Source organism: Chlorocebus sabaeus, chromosome 12 (assembly GCF_047675955.1).
Source record: "Chlorocebus sabaeus isolate Y175 chromosome 12, mChlSab1.0.hap1, whole genome shotgun sequence".
In the NCBI taxonomy this organism is placed as follows: Eukaryota; Metazoa; Chordata; class Mammalia; order Primates; family Cercopithecidae; genus Chlorocebus; species Chlorocebus sabaeus.
This window is the reverse complement of record NC_132915.1, coordinates 106645689-106666630: the sequence shown is the minus strand read 5'-3', so window position 1 is coordinate 106666630 and position 20942 is coordinate 106645689. Positions and strand designations below refer to the sequence as shown.

The window sequence follows — 20942 nt, the reverse complement described above, 5'->3', positions numbered from 1 at the left end:
AAGTACATTCTATGATGATCATACAATGACAAAATGGCCTAACAATGAACTTCTCACGTTAAGCAACAAGTGACTCTATGTATATTTTGCCTCTTAACCCAAATCATGGAATGAAAAATGCTTGCTAAACAGAAACCTCTGGATTTATTTCCTCTTTTCCCATTATCTCTTTGAGTTCAGGGCTGACTGAATGACTGCCTCTGGTAACAAGGTAGTTCAACATACAATTTTTAAAAGGCATTTCAGGCCAGGCGCGGTGGTTCACGCCTGTAATCACAACACCTTCAGAGGACGAGGTAGGTGGATCACAAGGTCAGGAGTTGGAGACCAGCCTAACCAACATGGTGAAACTCCATCTCTATTAAAAATACAAAAATTAGCCGGGTGTGGTGGTGTACGCCTGTAATCCCAGCTACTCAAGGAGGCTGAGGCAGGAGAATTGCTTGAACCCCGGAGGCAGAGGTTGCAATGAGCTGAGATCACACCACTGCACTCCAGTGTGGGTGACAGAGCAAGACTTGGTCTCAAAAAATAAAATTAAATTAAATTAAAAAGGCATTTCAATAGGGTACATACAAGGTAACATTCAGGGATGGCCCTAAAACAGAGAAGTGCTATCAAAATAGAAAATTATACAGATTTAAGAATTTGAACTCTGCAGAAAGAGAACTCAGAAAAGCATAAGTAGTAAATCCACAGAATTGGTATAAAGGGAAAAAAAGCCTGGCTTCTCTTTAAGCATCATGCACTTTCTTACAAGGCTAACTTGTTAATTACCAAAGAGAAATAGAACCACTGAGCAGAGCAGAATGCACCCACTGTCAGGTTACACCATTGTTTCCCTTGTGGGAAAGCAAACCATATGGCTGAACATGAATCAGAACCAGGCGCGTGCGCTGGCTCTCTAATGGGACCCCACTGCCCACGGAGACAAGTGTTCCAGTCCACAGGCCACAGGAATCCTCCACGTAGGGAGTGGGGGAGGAGAGCTTCTCACTTCTATCTCCCCATATCTATAAATGTTGCAAGCTGAGGGTTCTCCAGTTGGGATTTTTAGCCTTTTTCCACATAACACAATGTAACTTATTGAATTCTGCTTACTAAATTATAAGTGTATTATAGTCCTGTCCCTGATATCACACCCAGGTTGTCCTACTGAAAAGTACATCAAATAGACCATTTCTTGGTTTGTTTTCATGCAGGGCTAGCTAATCTATTAATCAAGTGTAGGTGTTTCAGAAATCTAACATTTCAGAGCTGATTTGTTTTTCAAATTTCTAATGGGCACTTCACGCTCTCATGGTGCATGGCATTCTATTCCTTGTGGAAAATATGTGGCTTAAAACTAAATATCTAGAGACAAAAAACTATGCTAAAAGGTTTTCCCATTACTTTGCTATCATTCCTCTCATCCTTTTAATTATCCACACTAATTACAAATGTTTTCTCAAAAAGAAAACATGGCCGGGCGCGGTGGCTCACGCCTGTAATCCCAGCACTTTGGGAGGCAGAGGCGGGCGGATCACAAGGTCATGAGATCAAGACCACAGTGAAACCCCGTCTCTACTAAAAATACAAAAAAATGAGCCGGGCGCGGTGGCGGGCGCCTGTAGTCCCAGCTACTCGGGAGGCTGAGGAAGGAGAATGGTGTGAACCCAGGAGGCGGAGCTTGCAGTGAGCCCAGATCGCGCCACTGCACTCCAGCTTGGGCGAGAGAGCAAGACTCCGTCTCAAAAAAAAAAAAAAAGAAAATATGAAATATACAGAAGAGTATTAAGGAAAATTCTCCTTAATCCTGTTTTGCAGATATAACTATGAATATTTTGATACATCTATATACTTTTGTACCTCCACATTGTTATTAGCCAATATGCTTTTGTCTTTTTACTTATTAAATTTTTACATTACATCTAATAATTATAGTGAAAGTTATATATTCTATACATTTTGTAGAACATAGAATACATATTCAATATATTAAATAATTTATTGGAGAACACGCCAGTCAATGGTTACAGGGTATTCTGTAGTTAAGAAAAAAAGTGACCATATTTATTTAGCCACTCCTGTACCTTTAGATAATTAGGTTGAATACAATTTTTCACTATCATAAATTATATTGCAATATAAACTGTTTTATGTAAATTATTGTATCATTTGTTTCTGTAGAAAAATATTTCAAGTAGAATGACTGTTAAAAAGAATGAACATTTTGTAGGGATTTTCTTTTTCCTTTCTTTTTTTTTTTGAGACACAGCTTTGCTCTTGTTGCCCAGGCTGGAGTGCAGTGGCACACAATCTCAGCTCACTGCAACCTCTGCCTCCTGGGTTCAAGCAATTCTCCTGCCTCAGCCTCCCGAGTAGCTGGGATTACAGGCATGTGCCACCATGCACAGCTAATTTTGTATTTTTAGTAGAGACAGGGTTTCTCCATGTTGGTCAGGCTGGTCTCGAACTCCTAACCTTAGGTGATCCACCTGCCTCGACCTCCCAAAGTGCTGGGATTACAGGCATGAGCCACTGTACCCGGCCAGGGATTTTCATAGGTTCCTAAATCACCTTTTTAAAATGGCAATAGCAGTATCTATTCCAACACATTGCAGATGAGAGATCTCACTCACCTTTGTTTTTTCTTTTGTTCCAGATGCCGATCCCACTCCAAGTCTAGAACATCATTCACATCTTGGACAGCAAATTTCACATACTGATGAAGGCGCCGAATTTCCTGTAAGAAAAAAATTAAAAGGCAAATGACTTGTTTTTCTGATAGTTTGGAGGAAAATGTATCAAAACAGTCAAAAGAATTCTAAAATACTTCTATATTAAGAACCATAAACATAAAATCAGAATAAACAAGGAAATCAGAATAGGTTTTAATACGATTATTAAAATTATATAATTAAAATGAGGCCAGGTGCAGTGGCTCAGGTCTACAATCCCAACACTCTGGGAGGCCAAGGCAGGAGGACTGCCTGAAGCCAGGAGTTAAAGATCAGCCTGGGCAGCAAAGCGAGAATCTGTCTCTAATAATGCATAAAAACAAAAAAAGTTACATAAAAAAAACTTTATAATTAAAATGAAAAACAAAATCGGCTGGGCGTGGTGGCTCCCCACTTTGGGAGGCCGAGGCGGGAGGATCACTTGAGGTCAGGAGTTCAAGACCAGCCTGGCCAACATGGTGAAACCCCGTCTCTACTAAAAAGACAAAAATTAGCCAGGCAGGGTGGCAGGTGCCTATAATCCCAGCTACTCAGGAGGCTGAGGCAAGAGAATCACTTGAACCCAGGAGGCAGAGGTGGCAGAGACCTGGTACAATGAAAAGGGAAACAGAATGGGTGTGTCTGCCTAGGCCCCCGGGGAACAAATGTTCTTAATTCTCATTTCTCAGTTCCATGGTCTGGGAATTTTCCATTCCATTCTGGTACTCAGACAGGGCAGCCATTTAGATTTTGCTCCCCCACCCATAAAATTAACTGCAATGGAGACAAACAGTGCTGAAAATAATTCTAAGCCTATCTATTCACAGCATAGAATCTGTAAGTCATCTTCCCAGTTGAGAAATACTCATTTGTTCACAAAAGCAAAGAACAGTATTAGCACTAAAAACTGAATCTGCCATTATTAAAATTTTAGCTATTTAACTTATTATAGGCCTGCAATAATTTTATTTAAATTTTGGGCGACTGTTAACCTTCATGGCTATGCAACTTGATTCTCAAAAATTAAAAACAGGCCAGGTGGCTGGGTGCTGTGGCTCACACCTGTAATCCCAGCACTTTGGGAAGCTGAGGTGGGCGGATCACCTGAGGTCAGGAGTTCCACACCAGCCTGGCCAACATGGTGAAACCCCGCTTTGACTAAAAATACAAAAATTAGCTAGGCATGGTGATGCACACCTATAATCCCAAGTCCTTAGGAGGCCGAGGCACAAGAACCACTTGAACACAGGAGGCAGAGGCTGCAGTGAGCTGAGACCGCGCCACTGCACTCCAGCCTGGGTAACAGAGCAAGATTCTGTCTCTAAACAAAAAAACAGGCCGGGCATGGTGGCTTACGTGTGTAATCCCAGCACTTTGGGAGGCCAGAATGGGTGGATCACTCAAGGTCAGGAGCTTGAGACCAGCCTGGCCAACATGGTGAAACCCTGTCTCTACTAAAAATACAAAAATTAGAGCTGGGTGCAGTTGCTCATGCCTATAATCCCAGTACTTTGGGAGGCCGAGGCAGGTGGAGCACTTGAGGCCAGGAGTTCAAAACTAGCCTGATCAACACGGTGAAAGCCCATCTCTACTAAAAATACAAAAATTACCCGGGTGTGGTGGTATGCGCCTGTAATCCCAGCTACTCCAGAGGCTGAGACAGGAGAATCACTTGAAACTGGAAGGTGGAGGTTGCAGTGAGCTGAGATCACGCCACTGCACTCCAACCTGGGCGACAGAGTGAGACCTTGTCTCCAAAACAAAACAGAAAAAACAAAAATTAGCTGGGCGTGGTGGTGCACGCCTGTAATCCCAGCTACTCAGGAGGCTGAGGCAGGAGAATTGCATGAACCCAGGAGGCAGAGGTTGCAGTGAGCTGAGACTGTACCACTGCACTCCAGCCTGGGCAACAGAGTGAGACTGTTTCAAAAAAAAACAGAAGGCCAGACACAGTGGCTCACACTTGTGATCTCAGCACTTTGGGAGGCCAAACCAGGAGGAGTGCTAGGGCCCAGGAGTTCAAGACCTGCCTGGGCAACAGAGCAAGGCCCCATCTCTACAAAAATTTTAAAAATTAGCCAGGCAAGTCCGGGCGCGGTGGCTTACACCTATAATCCCAGCACTTTGGGAGGCCGAGGTGGGCGGATCACGAGGTCAGGAGATCGAGACCATTCTGGCTAACACAGTGAAACCCCGTCTCTACTAAAAACACAAAAAAATTAGCCGGACATGGTGGCGGGTGCCTGTAGTCCCAGCTGCTCGGGAGGCTGAGGCAGGAGAATGGCGTGAACCCAGGAAGCGGAGCTTGCAGTGAGCCAAGATCGTGCCACTGTGCCACTGCACTCCAGCCTGGGCCACAGAGAGAGACTTCGACTCAAAAAAAAAAAAAACAAAACAAAAAACATTAGCCAGGCATGGTGGCGTGTGCCTGTAGTCCTGGCTACTTGGGAGGTGGAAGCAGGAGGCTCACTTGAGCCTGAGTTTGAGACTGCAGTGAGCTAGGATCAAGCCACCACACCACACACTCTGGCCCAAGCAACAGAGAAAGACCCTGTCTAAAATAAAAAACAAAAACAAAAACAAAACAGAGCTAGACATGGTGAGGTACACCTATAGTCCCAGCTACTCAGGAGGTTGAATTAGGAGGATCCCGGGTCCAGGAATTCAAGGCTTTTGTGTACCATAATCATGCCTGTGAATAGCCATTGCACTCCTGGGCTACACAGCAAAACTCTGTCTCTTAAAAAAAGATAAATAAATAAAACTGAGGCATTCAATTAAGTATGTCTACAAATGGAGATAATGTGCTATACACTAGGAAAAGCAGTTTACATCTATAGAGAGATCTTATTATGTTTAAATGTATTTTCAAAATTATTTGTGTAGCCAGAGAAATCGGACAAGAGAAAACATAAAGGGTATCCAAATTGGTAAAGAAAAAGTCAAACTGTTGCTGTTTGCCAATGTTATGATCATGTACCTAAAAAACCCTAAAGACTCATCCAAAAAAGTCCTAGATCTGATAAACGAATTCAGTAAACTTTCAGGATACAAAATCAATGTACACAAATCAGTAGCACTGCTATACAACAAGAGCAACCAAGCTGAGAATCAAATAAACCACAACCCCTTTTACAACAGCTGCAAAAAATAAAAACCAAAAATCAAAAACAAAAACAAAACCCCAAACTTAGGAATATACCTAACCAAGGAGGTGAAAGACCTCTACAAGGAAAACTACAAAACATTGCAGAAAGAAATAATAGACGACACAAACAAATGGAAACAACACAAACAAATAGAAATATATCCTACGCTCATGGATGGGTAGAATCAATATTGTGAAAATGACCATATTGCCAAAAACAATTTACAAAATCAAGGCAATTCTCATCAAAATACCATCATCATTCTTCACAGAACTAGAAAAAAAAATTCATATAAAACTAAAAAGAGCCCACACAGTCAAAGCAAGAATAAGCAAAAAGAACAAATCTGGAGTTATCACATTGTCTGACTTCAAACTATACTACAAGGAAGGCTATAGTCACCAAAACACCATGGTACTGGTACAAAAATAGGCAGACAGACCAACGAAAAAGAATAGAGAACCCAGAAATAAAGCCAAATTCTTAGAGCCAACTGATCTTCAACAAAGCAAACAAAAAACATACAGTGGGGGAAGGACACCCTATTCAACAAATAGTGCTGGGATAATTGGCAAGCCACATGTAAAAGAATGAAACTGGATCCTCATCTCTCACCTTATACAAAAATCAACTCAAGATGGATCAAAGACTTAAATCTAAGACTTGAAACCATAAAAATTCTAGAAGATAACATCAGAAAAACTCTTATAGAGGTTGACTTAGGCAAGGAGTTCATGAACAAGAATCCAAAAGCGAATGCAACAAAAAGGTAAATAGATGGGACTTAATTAAGCTTCTACACAGCAAAAGAAATAATCAGCAGAGTAAACAGACAACTCACAGATTGGGAGAAAATTTTCACAAACTATGTATCTGACAATGGACTAATATCCAGAATCTATAAGGAACTCAAATGTATCAGCAAGAACAAAACAAACAATTCCATCAAAAAGTGGGCTATGGACATGAACAATTCTTAAAAGATACACAAATGGCTGACAAACATACGAAAAGACGCTCAACATCACTAATTATCAGGGAAAAGAAAATCAAAACCACAGTGCAATACCATCTTACTTCTGCAAGAATGGCCATCACTAAAAAATCAAAAAATAATAGATATTGGCATGGATGTGGTAAAAAGGGAATACTTTTACACTGCTGGTGGGAATGTAAACTAGTACAACCACTACAGAAAACAGTATGGAGATTCCTTAAAGAACTAAAAGTATCTACCATTTGATCCAGCAATCCTACTACTGTGTATCTACCAAAAGAAAAAGAAGTCATTACATGAAAAAGACATTTGCACACGCATGTTTACAGCAGCTCAATTCGCAATTGCAAAAATACAGAACCAGTCCAAATGCCCATCAATCAACAAGTGGATAAAGAAAATGTGACACACATATATACACTACTACTCAGTCATAAAAAGGAATGAAATAATGGCATTTGCAGCAACCTGGGAGGAGCTGGAGACCATTATTCTAAGTGAAATAACTCAGGAATTGAAAACCAAACACCATTTGTTCTCATTCATAAGCAGGAGCTAAACTATGAGGATGCAAAGGGATAAGAATGATACAATGGAACGGGTGCAGTAGCTCACACCTATAATCCTAGCATTCCAGGAGACGAAGACGGGCAGATCACTTGAAGTCAGGAGTTCAAGACCAGCCTGGCCAAAACAGTGAAAGAGGATGCAGTGAGCCAAGATCACATCACTGCACTCCAGCCTGGGTGACAGAATGAGACTGTCTCTAAATAAATAAATAAACAGAATGATACAATGGACTCTGGAGACTTGGGGGAAAGGGGGTGCAGTAAGGGCTAAAAGACTACACATTGGGTACAGTGTACACTGCTTCGGTGACGGGAGATCAAAATCTCAGAAATCACCACTAAAGAACTTATCCATGTAACCAAACACCACTTGTTCCCCAAAAATTATTGAAATTTTTAAAAATTAAAAAAAACACAAAACCCATAATTGTGGATAAGGGTCTATGTCCCATCTGAAAAAGAGAAAATGTAATTTAAAAAGAGCCAAGCTGATTCAAGAGAAGTAGAAATAACCTTAGTAGCAAATGTAACTTTCAACTCAATACTTAATGACTACAGAAGGCTCTTTCCTTTGATCTCTTCAGATATAACCACACCTCTGTGTTAGCTGCTGCTGTTTCTTTGGAATGCTTTCCCAATTGTGTCCACCAGACAAAAACAATTATTATTTTAAAGCCTAACACAAATACTTCTTTTCTCTGGCTCAGCTACTCCCTCAACTGTGGTCCCATAGCAACATACCCCACACTACATTTACATGTTCATCTTTCTGTCACTTACCCAACTGCAAGAATTGTAAACCTGCATGAACTGTAAACCAGACTCTTGAGTCAGACTGCCCAGGTTCAAGGTTTCAAGGTTTATTAGTGGTAAAACCTGGGCAGTTTCAGTTATCTTAGTTTCATCATCTGTGCATTGCCCACAGTAAACACTCAATACATGCTGACTAGTATTACCTACTAAGCACCATGAAAAAAGAAAATTATTCCCTCCTGAGTAAGCATTCCCCTAAAGCTGTATGCTTTCCTCTTAGTTCGTTAATAGAGAAATAAGTGGAAAGGCACGTAGGAAGAACATGTAGCTAGGACGCAGAGTGGATGCCTGTAATTTGATAAGCAGTATGCAGGCAGCACTCTCTCGCTGAGAGGTAATAGGCAGGAGGAGGATGCATCAGGAATACCAGAGGGCTGCAGATCACAGCAAGGGCTCTGCAATCTTTGTTGACGAAGGAACCTTTCTTTTTTTTTAAATTTTCAGTAAGTTAACCAGGTGTGGGACAGAAACACTGGGGAACAATAAAGCTGGCAGCCTCAAATTATCTGAGGCAAGAACGATTCATCACACCCGCAAACCCCACAGATGTCATGAGGAAGACCAGAAATGCCAGTGAACCCTTCCTGCTGGAATTCCAGACAAATGTGAGATAGCAGCAGAGAAACCCCACACTAAGGCCAGTGACACAATGATTCGGTGTAAACTAAAAGATGGAAAGCAAAATCCAATTAGCGAAAGCAGAGATTAAGAATAATTAAGAATGGTGGCTCACACCTGTAACCCCAGAACTTTGGGATTACAAAGGCAGGAGGATGACTTGAGCTCAGGAGTTTGAGACCAGCCTGGATAATGTAGTGAGACCCAATTTCTACAAAAAATTTAAAAATTAGCTGGGTGTGGTGGCACACATCTGTAGTCCCAACTATGTAGGAGGCTGAGGTGGGAGGATCACTTGAGCCCAGGAGGCTGAGGCTGCAGTGAGCTGCGATGGTGCCATTGCACTTTAGCCTGGGCAACAGTGCGAGACTCCATCTCAAAAAAAAAAAAAGAATTCAAAAGAAAAGCTAAAGTGTGGCATACAGAAAAGAGCTCAGGCAAATGGAGGTTTCAATTCTGGTTCCCCTTTTCCTAGCCAACATGACCTTGGACAACCTACTTAGCCTATGAAATTTAATTTCCAGTTAGCTGTATAATGGGGCTACAGGGACCAGTAACTCTTACCTTGCAGAGCAGGTGACTTTGAAGGCTAGAAATAAGAAACACCTAGGCGTAAGAAACACCTAGCAGATTAAATGGCACTCAAGAAATAGTTGCCACTTTAATAACTACTATTTATAATTCAACGTATAAATATACGTTTCAACAGAGTACTCTATATCAAGCTTAAGGTTTACTAAAGAATTTTGGCCAGTCACACCTGTAATTCCAGCACTTTGGGAGGCCAAGGCAGGAGGACTGCTTGAACCCAGGAGTTCTAAGACCAGCCTGGGCTGGGTAGCATAGTAACACCTTGTCTCTCCAAATAAAATATTCAAAATTAGCCAAGTGTGGTGGCACATGCCTGTGGTCCTGGCTACTCAGGAGACTGAGGCAGGAGGATCACGTAAGCCCAGGAGGTCAAGGCTGCAGGGAGCTGTGATCATGCCATTGCACACTAGCCTGGCAACAGAGTGAGAAGACCCTGCCTCAAGAAAAAAAAAATTTTTTTTAATCTATTTTTTAAATGAAAATAATTACATAATTACATGAAGTGCACTGTTTTTTGTTTTTTGGTTTTTTTTTTTTTTGCCACAGTTAAGGAAGTTTATGGGAAGTATGGTAAATTATAAGCAGAAAATCAACAACTTCAAAATGAGCCATCATCCAAATCTATATGCAAAACGAGGTAGCAATTGTTACATGAGTTTGTTTTTAAATCTTTTAAATAGATTTACATAGATCTCCTACCTGAAGCTGAGCTTCACTCTTGGGATCCAGTGGTCTTTTATAAAGCAAATGCAGATAACCAGAGTCACGATTTCTTTCATTTTGTTCTCTGGCTTCCTCAACACCAGCAAAGCCCTCAAGTAAAGTTGTTTTCAGGCTACTTATATCTCCATGAAGCGACTAGAAAAAGTACAATAATGTGTTCATGCAAAAAGTTGTTAGTCCAAACCTTTCTGTTTGGATCAAGGAAGGTGGTGTTTCTCAAACACTGAACACAATGAACATATGAATATACTTAACTCATGTAAAAAAAGAATTTAACTGTTTAGAAAGACACTAATGTTCTTTTTTTACATTTATTTTTCATCTCCATTAAAAAAAAAATACATTCTAACGACTGAAAATGCAGAAAATAAAAAAAGCATGGGCTCTAATACTACTATGTGAAGATAATTACTGCTAACACTCTAAAGAACTTTCCTCTTTCCAAACATGCTATTTAAGACCTGAACTCTGGAATCAGACAGTCTGAAGCAGAATCCTGGCACCACCACTTGCTAAGTGGGTGACTTTTGACAAATTTACCTAAGCCTCAGTTTCCTGACTTGCAAAATAGAGACAGTAACAGTATGTATGACACAGCAAAGTTGTGGAGGATTCAGTGAGATAATACAAGTGATGTGTTTGGCACAGTTCCTGGCACATGGTAAGTAGTAATAATAGTAACAATAATTAACACTATTAACACCATTTAATATCTTCATACTGCATATGTCCTAAAATATCCTTTTTTAAAAATCTAACACTTTAAGATAGTAAAATTTCAAATATACCTAAATTAAATTAACAACTATAATAAACTTTATGGAGTGCATAGCATGTGTCAAAGGGGTAGAAACTCACTCCACCTTATGGATGAGAAAACCAAAAAACAGAATAACTAGGTTAACTTGCCCAAAGTCACATAATTTATTATGTGCTGAAGGTAGGATCTGAACTCAGGGATTCTAGGCAAGCTACTCAGTCATGTTAAAAAAACAACAACATTGGTGGTCCTTGAAGAAATAAAGTAAATACACCCACGGAGTATTAGGAGAAAAAAAAATTGTTAAAATGCAATTCAACTCAGGAAAAGTATCCATAAACCCAAACCTCTGTGGTCTCTTTAATCTCCAAAAGAAAGGTATGCAAGTCATCTGATTCTGTTCGCAGCATCTTCATTTCCTCAGAAGTGCCCACTTGGAAACAGGCTTTGGAAGTTCGGGCTTTTAACTCTTCCAACTCCTTCTGAAAGTGTGCGATCTGTAGAAGACACAAGTGAGGAACTACTCAGTCTGAAGGACAAACAGCAATGTCACTGCTACTGTGCTTACTAACTGCTCAGACTGCTGGGATGGGTCATGCTTCAGTGCTAGAATGAACTAGTCATATAGGGGTTGGCACTCTGACCCATTCAAGTGTGTCACCTACTTCCAGAAAAACATCCTCAGGAAGCAAATTTACCTCCTCCCCAATTCCAGCCATCACAGGATCTGAATCTTTCCACTGATGTCCCTGCTTTTCTGCAACAGCAGGCTGAAGTGACTTTGCCTGAAATGGAAGGCAAAAGGTTTAAAAATTGATACTATACAAGCCATAGCTGCTTTTTTTTTTTTTTGGCGGAGTCTGGCTCTGTCGTCCAGGATGGAGTGCAGTGGCGCAATCTCGGCTCACTGCAAGCTCTGCCTCCTGGGTTCACACCATCCTTCTGCCTCAGCCTCCCGAGTAGCTGGGACTACAGGCGCCCGCCACCATGCCCGGCTAACTTTTTGTATTTTTTTTTTTTTTTTAGTAGAGACGGGGTTTCACTGTGTTGGCCAGGATGGTCTCGATCTCCTGACCTCGTGATCCACCAGCCTCGGCCTCCCAAAGTGCTGGGATTACAGGTGTGAGCCACCGCGCCCGGCCCAAGCCATAGCTTCTATACGCAATTATATCAGTGCCTATTATAGGGAGTGGTACTCCTGTAACACAGCATTGTTTCTTCACTCATTCTAACGAACCCTTATTTATAGGATCTCTACTTTGTGTAAGGCAACTTCTAGACAGTGCAGGTAGAGGTGAACAAGTAGATGAGGGCCCAACTCTCATGGAACTTACCCCCTACTAGGACATGCTAAATAATAAAATATAAACACATCTGATAATTTCAGTTGGAGAACAAACAGGAAAACATAAAGAGAATAAAAGAGGGCACTACTTCAGATGAGATGGCCAAGAAACCCCTCACTGCGGGCTGCCCTCTGAACTGAGGCTGCAAGCAGAAAGCAAGCTATGGGATCTGCAGGAAGCACCTGCCAGGCAGCAAGAAAGGGAAGTACAGAGGTCTCAAGGCAGGAGAAACCTTGGCAAAGAAAAAAAGTAAACACGGGCTCTGTGAAGTCAGGGCAGACGCTGGAGAGGGCAGGGGTGGGGTCAGGAAGGCAGGCCAGGATAGGTCATGTAAGGTCACAACAAGGAGTTTGGGTTCTATTCTAAAGGTGCTGGAAAGCTACTACTGGTGTTTTAGGAGAGTTTAAATCTCCTTTATGAGTTAAAAGATCTCTCTTGCTGCTATCTAGAGCAGGGATAGCAGAGAGAGTACTCGAGAGGTTAACAAGGTGAGAGGTGGCAATAGCTTGACACAGGATGCTAGCAGGGGGACAGAGCTGTGGCCTTATGACATGTGACACAGCAGAGGGTGGAGCTGACAAGACCTCCTGCCAGCCTGGACTGGGGACAGGTACCATTGAAGAGAGGGATCTAGGATGCTTTGGGGCTTGGGACTTGTGCAAACAACTGGTTTGTTAGTGCTACTTATTCATTGGAAAAGGACTAGCCTCTAGAGGAGACAGAAATCAAGAGTTCTGCTTTAAAGATGCTATAATTTGAAATGCCCTTTAGACTATTTGATACTTAACAACGATTAACACTAAAGAGGTCTTAGACTGCGTCAGCATTCATTAACAGCAAACATTTATCTGACAAACACTGTGTGTCATCCATCATGCCACAAGCGTGAACTGTGACCTGGGCACTTACTATGTACCCAGTACAGGTGTGTGTTAGGGTAGGAGAAGGGTTGGTTAGGGGGACACAGAAAGGAAAAGACATAACTCTCGTTCTCAGGGCACTCAAGTAATCACGTGGGAAACAGACATACAATTCTCTTTACATTACACCATAAAAATAAACTGAGATGACGGACTACAAATCTAAATACGAAAGATAAAATAACAAAGCTTTTAGAAAAACATCTTTTTGACCTTGAAATAGAAAATGATTTCTAAAACAAAACATGAAAAACATTAATCATAAAAGAAGAAAAAACTGATATACTCGCCGGGCACGGAGGCTCACGCCTGTAATCCCAGCACTTTGGGAGGCCGAGGCAGGTGGATCACGAGGTCAGGAGATGGAGATCATCCTGGCTAACACCGTGAAGCCCCATCTCTACTAAAAATACAAAAAATATTAGCCGGGCGTGGTAGCGAGCGCCTGTAGTCCCAGCTGCTCGGGAGGCTGAGGCAGGAGGATGGCGTGAACCTAGGAGGCGGAGCTTGCAGTGAGCCGAGATGGCGCCACTGCACTCCAGCCTGGGCGACAGAGCCAGACTCCATCTCAAAAAAAACAAAACAAAACAAAACAAAACTGATATACTCAACTGTATTAAAATGAAGAACGTGTATTCATCGAAGAGACCAAAAAGACAATGAATAGACAATTCACAGTGAGAACATATTTGCATTGTATGTGTGTATATTCAAGGAACTATTAAAAATCAGAAGGAAAAAGCCAAGCAATCCAACAGAAAAATAGAATAAAGACATGAACGGACACAACATAAAAGAAAATATTCAAATGGCCAATAATCATATTTCAAAAAGCTCAATTTTGCTAATCATTAGAGAAATACAAATTAAAACCACAAAACAATACAAGAAAAGATGAAAAATACCAAGAGTGGCAAGTAGGCGGAGCAGCCAGAAGTCTCATATACTCTTGGTGGGAATCTACTAATGAGGAATACACACAGAATCTATGATCCAGCAATCTTACTCATAAGGATACACCCAAGAGAAACCTGTACATGTGCTCACTGAAGACATCAACTGGAAAGGTCATAGCAGTACTACATACAATGGCTTAAACCTGGAAACTACTCAAGTGCCCATATTAAATACTTGTAATATAATCACACAATAAATTCCATACAACAATGACATGGATAAATCTCACAAACATAATGTTGAACAAAGCAGCCAGATATAAGCATACTGTACAATTTCACATGATAGGAGGTACAGGCAGGCTAACCTCATCTATGCTATTGGAAATCAGGAAACCAGCTACTCTGGCAAGAGTAGTGATTAGAAGGGGACAGGTGAAAAAGAACGCTGGGGTTCTGGCCTCCGCCTCCTGGGTTCAAGTGATTCTCATGCCTCAGCCTCCCCAGGAGCTGGGACTACAAGTGTGCGCCACCACGCCCAGCTAATTTTTGCATTTTTAGTAGAAATGGGGTTTCACCATGTTGACCAGGCTGGTCTCGAACTCCTGGTCTCAGGTGATCTGCCCGCCGTGGCCTCCCAAAGTGCTGGGATTACAGTCGTGAGCCACCATGCCCAGCCAGGTTCTTGTAAAATTCTGTTTCTTAATCTGGATGCTCATTACCAAGGTATGTTCAGTTGGTGACAATTCACTGAGCTGTACAAGTATCATGTGTACTTTTTTCTATGTGTATTATACACGAATAAAAAATTAAAATAGCTAAATGGCTTTTATGAGTATACAAGTATTCAAACCTGGCACTTCGGTATTTACTGTCACATAGTCCCAATTACTATGTCCAAGGTCTGAATTCTAAAACATGAAAATTTATTTTATTCATATGTATGCTTGGGGCAGTAAATTAATAAACACAAACATCGCAAACTGAATTTAAACACACCTGGGGGGAGCCTGGCTTTGCTGCTGGAGGGGTTATCCTGGGTGATTTCTGTACCATTGAGGGCACAGGGCTTGGACTGCCCTGAGCAGATCGTCCTGCTTGAAAAAGAAGTCAGTTAAAATATATAGCATTTATTACCTTTATTTCTCCTATCACAAATGTCCTTTCTCCAAATCTAAGAAATGAAGTTACACATTGCCCCTGGGCCCACTTTCATGATTTACTTTAAAGAGTGATGACCACCAGCTGCGCTAGCCTTTGTTCTAAGACATTGAAAAAAAAAAATTAAAATTTTAGGAGCCAGGTATTACAGGTATGGTGGCTCAAACCTGTAATCCTAGCCTTTTGGGAGACTGAGGCAGGAGGATTGCTTGAGCCCAGGAGTTTGAGACCAGCCTGAGCAAGATGGCAAGATCCTGTCTCTATAAAAAATTTTAAATATTAGCCGACGGTGGTGGTACATGCCTGAGTTACTCGGGAGGCTGAGGTGGGAAGATCACTTGAGCCGAGGAGGTAGAGGCTGCAGTGATGTGCCTGGGTGAGAGAGTGAGAGTGTCTCAAAAAAAACAAAAGCAAACAAAAAAAAACTTCCTGCTTACAGCAGTATGACTGACTGTGAAAATACAAATACAGTCACTGCAGGCACTCTCTCTTCTGTGTTTCTTTTTTTTTTTTCGCGACGGAGTCTCGCTCTGTAGCCCAAGCTGGAATGCAGTGGCACAATCTCAGCTCACTGCAATCTCTGCCTCCTAGTTTCAAGTGATTCTCCTGCCTCAGCCTCCCGAGTAGCTGGGATTACAGGCACCCGCCACCACACCTGGCTCATTTTTGTATTTTTAGTAGAGATGGGGCTTTGCCATGTTGGCCAGGCTGGTCATGAACTCCTAACCTCTGGTGATTCACCTGCCTCGGGCTCCCAAAGTGCTGGTATTACAGGCGTGAGCCACCACCGCACCCCACCAAACAATTCTTTTGCCTGTGTTTCTTAAAGAACTGTTCTGTAACTGCTCTTCATGGAGGGCAGACTCCACATGAAAATAAATGCCCAAGAGCAAGATATATTCTTTGAATCATTAAGTACACTTAGCTCCATAAGAAGTGTCAGAGAGAAGCGTGGCAGCATTAAGCCAGAGCAAATCTCCCAATTCAGAGTATGAAAATCATAGCACATTAATCATTAATGCATGATACACGAAGCAAGAAAAAATAACCTTGTCCAACTATGTTAGTAGGACTCTTAACACTTAAAACTGTTAATCTGAGAAGGCAGGGCTGAGGTCTAAAGTTGTCTGCTTAAAATCATACCTGATGGTGAGGGCAAGACTGAGGACTTCAATGGCACGGAATTAGGTGATGCTGAGAGAGGCGTGGGATGGCTGAGTGGTCCAGAAGCAGCTGGCTTGGAGGCAGAAGAGAATGGCGGCATCGAGGGTGCGCTCTGGGAGCTACTAACAGGAGCAGAGGTAGCCACAACAGTAAACCTGAAAAATGGCAGCCCTGAGGTCTCAGAAGAGCCTGCTAGAAGATTCTTTTACACTAGCATGAGCAATGTCATAAAAATATATCTTTTATGTTAACTTACAAAGATAACATACATTTTGCCTTCAGGAAACATAAATGTTTAGCTATTTCTTATAAAAGGTGAAAGCTGCAAGGAAACATTTCTCTTATTGTCTGCTTATTTAGGAATTAATTATTCAGGGGAAATATCAAGTACTCAACTTGAAGATAAAACTAAGTTTATCACAATACGAAATACCAAGCTGATCATGATATGAAATGCTACTGTTTCCAGCTGAGTTTTAAACATGAGGTGGGACACAATTATGCTTAGGAGAGTTAGTACTTTCTCTTACCAAGGAAATTACTGAGAACTCCTTTTGAGAGTGAGCACCTTCTCTGGGGAGTGAAAAAGGAAGAGGAATGCAGGTCACTGTCTTTGGGATACTTATGGCCTAAAAGAAATGTAAAGTCGGCTCCACCTAAAGAGCAAAAGTCTGTAGACAATCTAAACATCCAGCATTAGAAGACTGGTCAGATAAACTGTGGTGCAGCCAGCAAAATGGAACACTATGTAACCCTTAGCATGAAGTGGATGTGTGCCAGTTCAGTACTAACAGTAACTGTGGCGGCAGCACCACCACCACAGCAACAACAGATAGGACAGGCAAGCAGGGAAAAAGCTGGTAGTACTTATATTTGGTGGTTATCTTAGGAACTCATGGTTATCTTGGGAGGGGTTACAAGATATAAGGGACTGCTTCCCTCAAAAAGCTTACATTCTAGTGGGGAGAAAAGAACAAGCAGATAAAAAAGTAAATAAATAAGAAATGAGTGAGCTGCAGGACCCAGATCTGGAGGAAACTGGATACCAACCTAAGAATTAGCAGTGAGCAGCCACGGGACTTCATAGGGACTGTTAAGCAGAAGAATCACCTAACGATTTACAGTGTCACAAGATGACTTTGTGGCTGTGTAGACAGCAGTTCAGAGTGAGTAAGGGTAGACACGGGAGGAAAAAAGACAACAAGGGATTCATTTCCCTTCCAGGATGCATATTCTGGATTGCTTCTTTTTTTAAAATAATATTTCCTACATTTATAATGTAAAAAAGCAAAACAAATATCTGAATATAAATCCCTAGTAGTCAAAAAAAATAAACAAATAAAATGCTAGCTAAGAGACACTTCTGAACTCTATCCACTGATGAAATGTCAGCTTTTTATGTTGGCTGAATTTCTGTCATTTGCAAGTATTACTCTGGGTAAAAAATTCTACTCAGTAACTCCTCTCACAGTGACTCTACTTCTAGCAAATAACATTTAATATTTCTACTCAACCCACAGAAGAATCAAACTTTAGAAGTGACTTACTTTTCACTCAGGTTGACTTTGACAGCAGAGGTTGAGGGTGGGAAGGAGGGCTTCACTGCTATATTTGGAGCAGACACACTTGGCACTGGTGTACTTTCCAGGGTAGGCTTAAAACCAGATGATCCAAAGGAGAATGAGGCAGCTGATGGACCTGTGGGAGACGCTGCAGGGGTGAGGGCTAGGGAGGCTTTAGAAGGGGGAACAAAAGAGAAGGTTGATGGGCCAGGGCTCGGGGCTGCTTTGGAGCTGTCAGAGCCACTGGAATATGAAGACGGCTCCCCAGTGACGGTAGCTGATGACTTCAAGGATGAAGAACCAAAGGAGAACACAGTGGGGGATCCACCAGCAGGAAGCAAAGAAAAAGTGGCAATGGGAGCGGCAGGTGACGAAGGTGGCAGAGAGGCAGGGGCTGCAGCTGCAGAAGCATCCAGTTTCTGTGGGGCTTGAGAGGAGGTCGGGGTAGTGGGAGTACTTCCTGCAGTGACAAAAAAAGAAGGAAAATGTTAACACCATAACAGTGAGGTTGACATAATAGAAAGAAAGTGGAAAAGAATTTGTGGTAGAGGCCGGGCGCGGTGGCTCAAGCCTGTAATCCCAGCACTTTGGGAGGCCGAGACGGGCGGATCACGAGGTCAGGAGATCGAGACCATCCTGGCGAACACGGTGAAACCCCGTCTCTACTAAAAAATACAAAAAACTAGCCGGGCGAGGTGGCGGGCGCCTGTAGTCCCAGCTACTCGGGAGGCTGAGGCAGGAGAATGGCGTAAACCCAGGAGGCGGAGCTTGCAGTGAGCTGAGATCTGGCCACTGCACTCCAGCCTGGGCAGCAGAGCCAGACTCCATCTCAAAAAAAAAAAAAAAAAAAAAAGAATTTGTGGTAGAATGAAGTCAGGAATGTTACTAGTTGAAGAAGCAAAAAAAACAGATGGGAACACAGCTAATGTTGGAGTTTTCAGGTGGCATGAGATAAATGAAACTGAAGGAAAACTACGAAAAGACATTAGAATAATTGGACTTCATGGACTTCTCAGTGCTACTATGGCACACAAAACAATTTAGTCACTGCAACATTTCATTAACAACTGGGAAAAAGTTTTAATTCAGACTTCCACCTTATTGCACTAAAAGTAATTCCAGATAAATACACATAGAAAGTCACACAAATACATGTATCTCAAAACAAAGGAGACAAATTGACAGATGTGAGGTTTCAGAATCTAACACCTTGATAAATTTCGAAGTGACCAAAAAAAAAAAAAAAAAAAAAATCACAAACGGAGAAGGTTAAGATTTGTGTAAAAAATAGCTACTCAGGTATCATAACTAAATGGTAACGAACTAAAAAGATCCATAGCAAATGACAAATAAGATGTTTTCTATTTTTTAAAAAGCTCATACAAATTGAGAGTTTAAAATTTCAGAACTAATAAACAGGGAATCTAATTCACATAAACACATTTAATCTCTCTCATCAAACAAATATAAACAAGGTACATTTCTAATTTGTCCTCTAAATTATAAAAATTTAAATACATATAACCCCTTATGTTTGGATGGGTAAAACAAGCCTGAAACTTTTTATCACTGGTAGGTGACTAGTAAGTTTTTTAAAGAAAACATTTTGGCATTGTATAAAAAACCATAAAAAACAGACCCAGTAATTCCTCTTCTAAGAATAAAGCTTACAAAAATAATGCAAAAAATGAAAAAGATATTTAATGCAATCCAAATGGTTAGGGGGAAAAAAAAAGTCAACGGAAGGCTGGGTGCAATGGCTCATGCCTGTAATCCCAGAGCTTTGGGAGGGCAAAGCAGGAGGACCCTTTGAGTCCAGGAGTTTGAGCCCAGCCTGGGGAACAAGTGAGACCCTATTGCTACAAAAAATACAAAAAATCAGCCAGGTGTGATGGCTTGTGCCTATAGTCCCAGCTACTTGGGAGGCTGAGGTGGGAGGATCACTTGGACTTGGGAGGCAGAGGCTGCAGTGAGCCAAGATCCTGCCACTACACTCCAGCCTGTGCAACAGAGTGAGACCCCTGTCTCAAAAATGAATAATTTTTTTTTTCTATTTTCCAAACTTTCCATAAGGTAAAAATATTAATCTTTAAATTAAAGAACCAACTAAATAAATAACAAAGGAATACTTTGTGTCAATATTTTCTATTTATATTAATAGTTAATAGAGCTTGGCTGTTCCAAATTAGCTAAGATGGCAATTTATCTTCATGGAAGACACTATGTCTAAAGCAATGTAATAACACTTAGGATACAAGTATGAAAATACCACTTTCTGAAAACAAAAATCCAAGTAAACTGTCACTTTGATGAAAGTATAATAATGCAAGCAAACCTATTCTGTTAATACTTCTTTATACAACAGATATGGAACCAGCAACAACTAACTTCTGTAAAGACATACATAGATGTTAAACACTTCCATGCATATTAGGCAAACTGACATGAAAAATATATACCAGACCCTAAAGAAATCATTAGCATTTTTTCCACTGAAAACGAACTGATTATTGGAAAACCATCATGCTACTACTACTTCTGATCAATACCACATTCTTGGAACTGCAGTGTTGAAACAGGTGGAATCATTAATGTCTTCTGAACCCATGAAGTAGGTGTTAGCTACACTTAGCTGACAGGACAGACACTCTCCCTGCAGGGGCTCTATTACACTCATCTGAACACAACTACCACCTCTGGACAAACAGTGAAGGAAGAGGGGAGTTTCCCTAGGAAAGGCTAACAGTAAAACTGGTCTCTGATTGTGCTCCAGTGTTGAATGCGCTAGTAGCAAACGCTCAGAAACAAACCTCGTCCCACAGGCTCCTAATCTCACAGTCTGCTCTGCTTATTACAGACACACCAGGCAGCTGGGTATAGGTAGTTCATGGTACCCTTATTCATGGCTGAATAAAGAGGAAAAAAAAACCCAACACAAAGAGTACACACTACGAATAACGGACTACCCTGATAC

At 41.4% G+C, this 20942-nt stretch overlaps 1 protein-coding gene across 6 annotated transcripts in view; it reads right to left on the bottom strand.

Moving 5' to 3' along the window:
- Positions 1-20942, bottom strand: part of NUP214 (nucleoporin 214) — a 112593-nt gene that overhangs the window by 75215 nt on the left and 16436 nt on the right. For 2 of the 6 annotated variants that reach the window (XR_012094894.1, XM_008005906.3), the window contains exons 12-18: positions 17954-18428; positions 16386-16561; positions 15081-15178; positions 11618-11704; positions 11267-11416; positions 10136-10294; positions 2622-2725 (exon numbers count right to left, since the gene is read on the bottom strand). Coding sequence is in view for 5 of the 6 variants with exons in the window: in XM_008005906.3 (XP_008004097.3) it covers positions 2622-2725; positions 10136-10294; positions 11267-11416; positions 11618-11704; positions 15081-15178; positions 16386-16561; positions 17954-18428 (1249 nt within the window). In the remaining variant the exon portion in view is untranslated. The remainder of the gene's footprint in view (positions 1-2621; positions 2726-10135; positions 10295-11266; positions 11417-11617; positions 11705-15080; positions 15179-16385; positions 16562-17953; positions 18429-20942) is intronic. The other 4 variants (XM_073022018.1, XM_008005907.3, XM_073022019.1 and 1 more) reach the window with 4 other exon arrangements.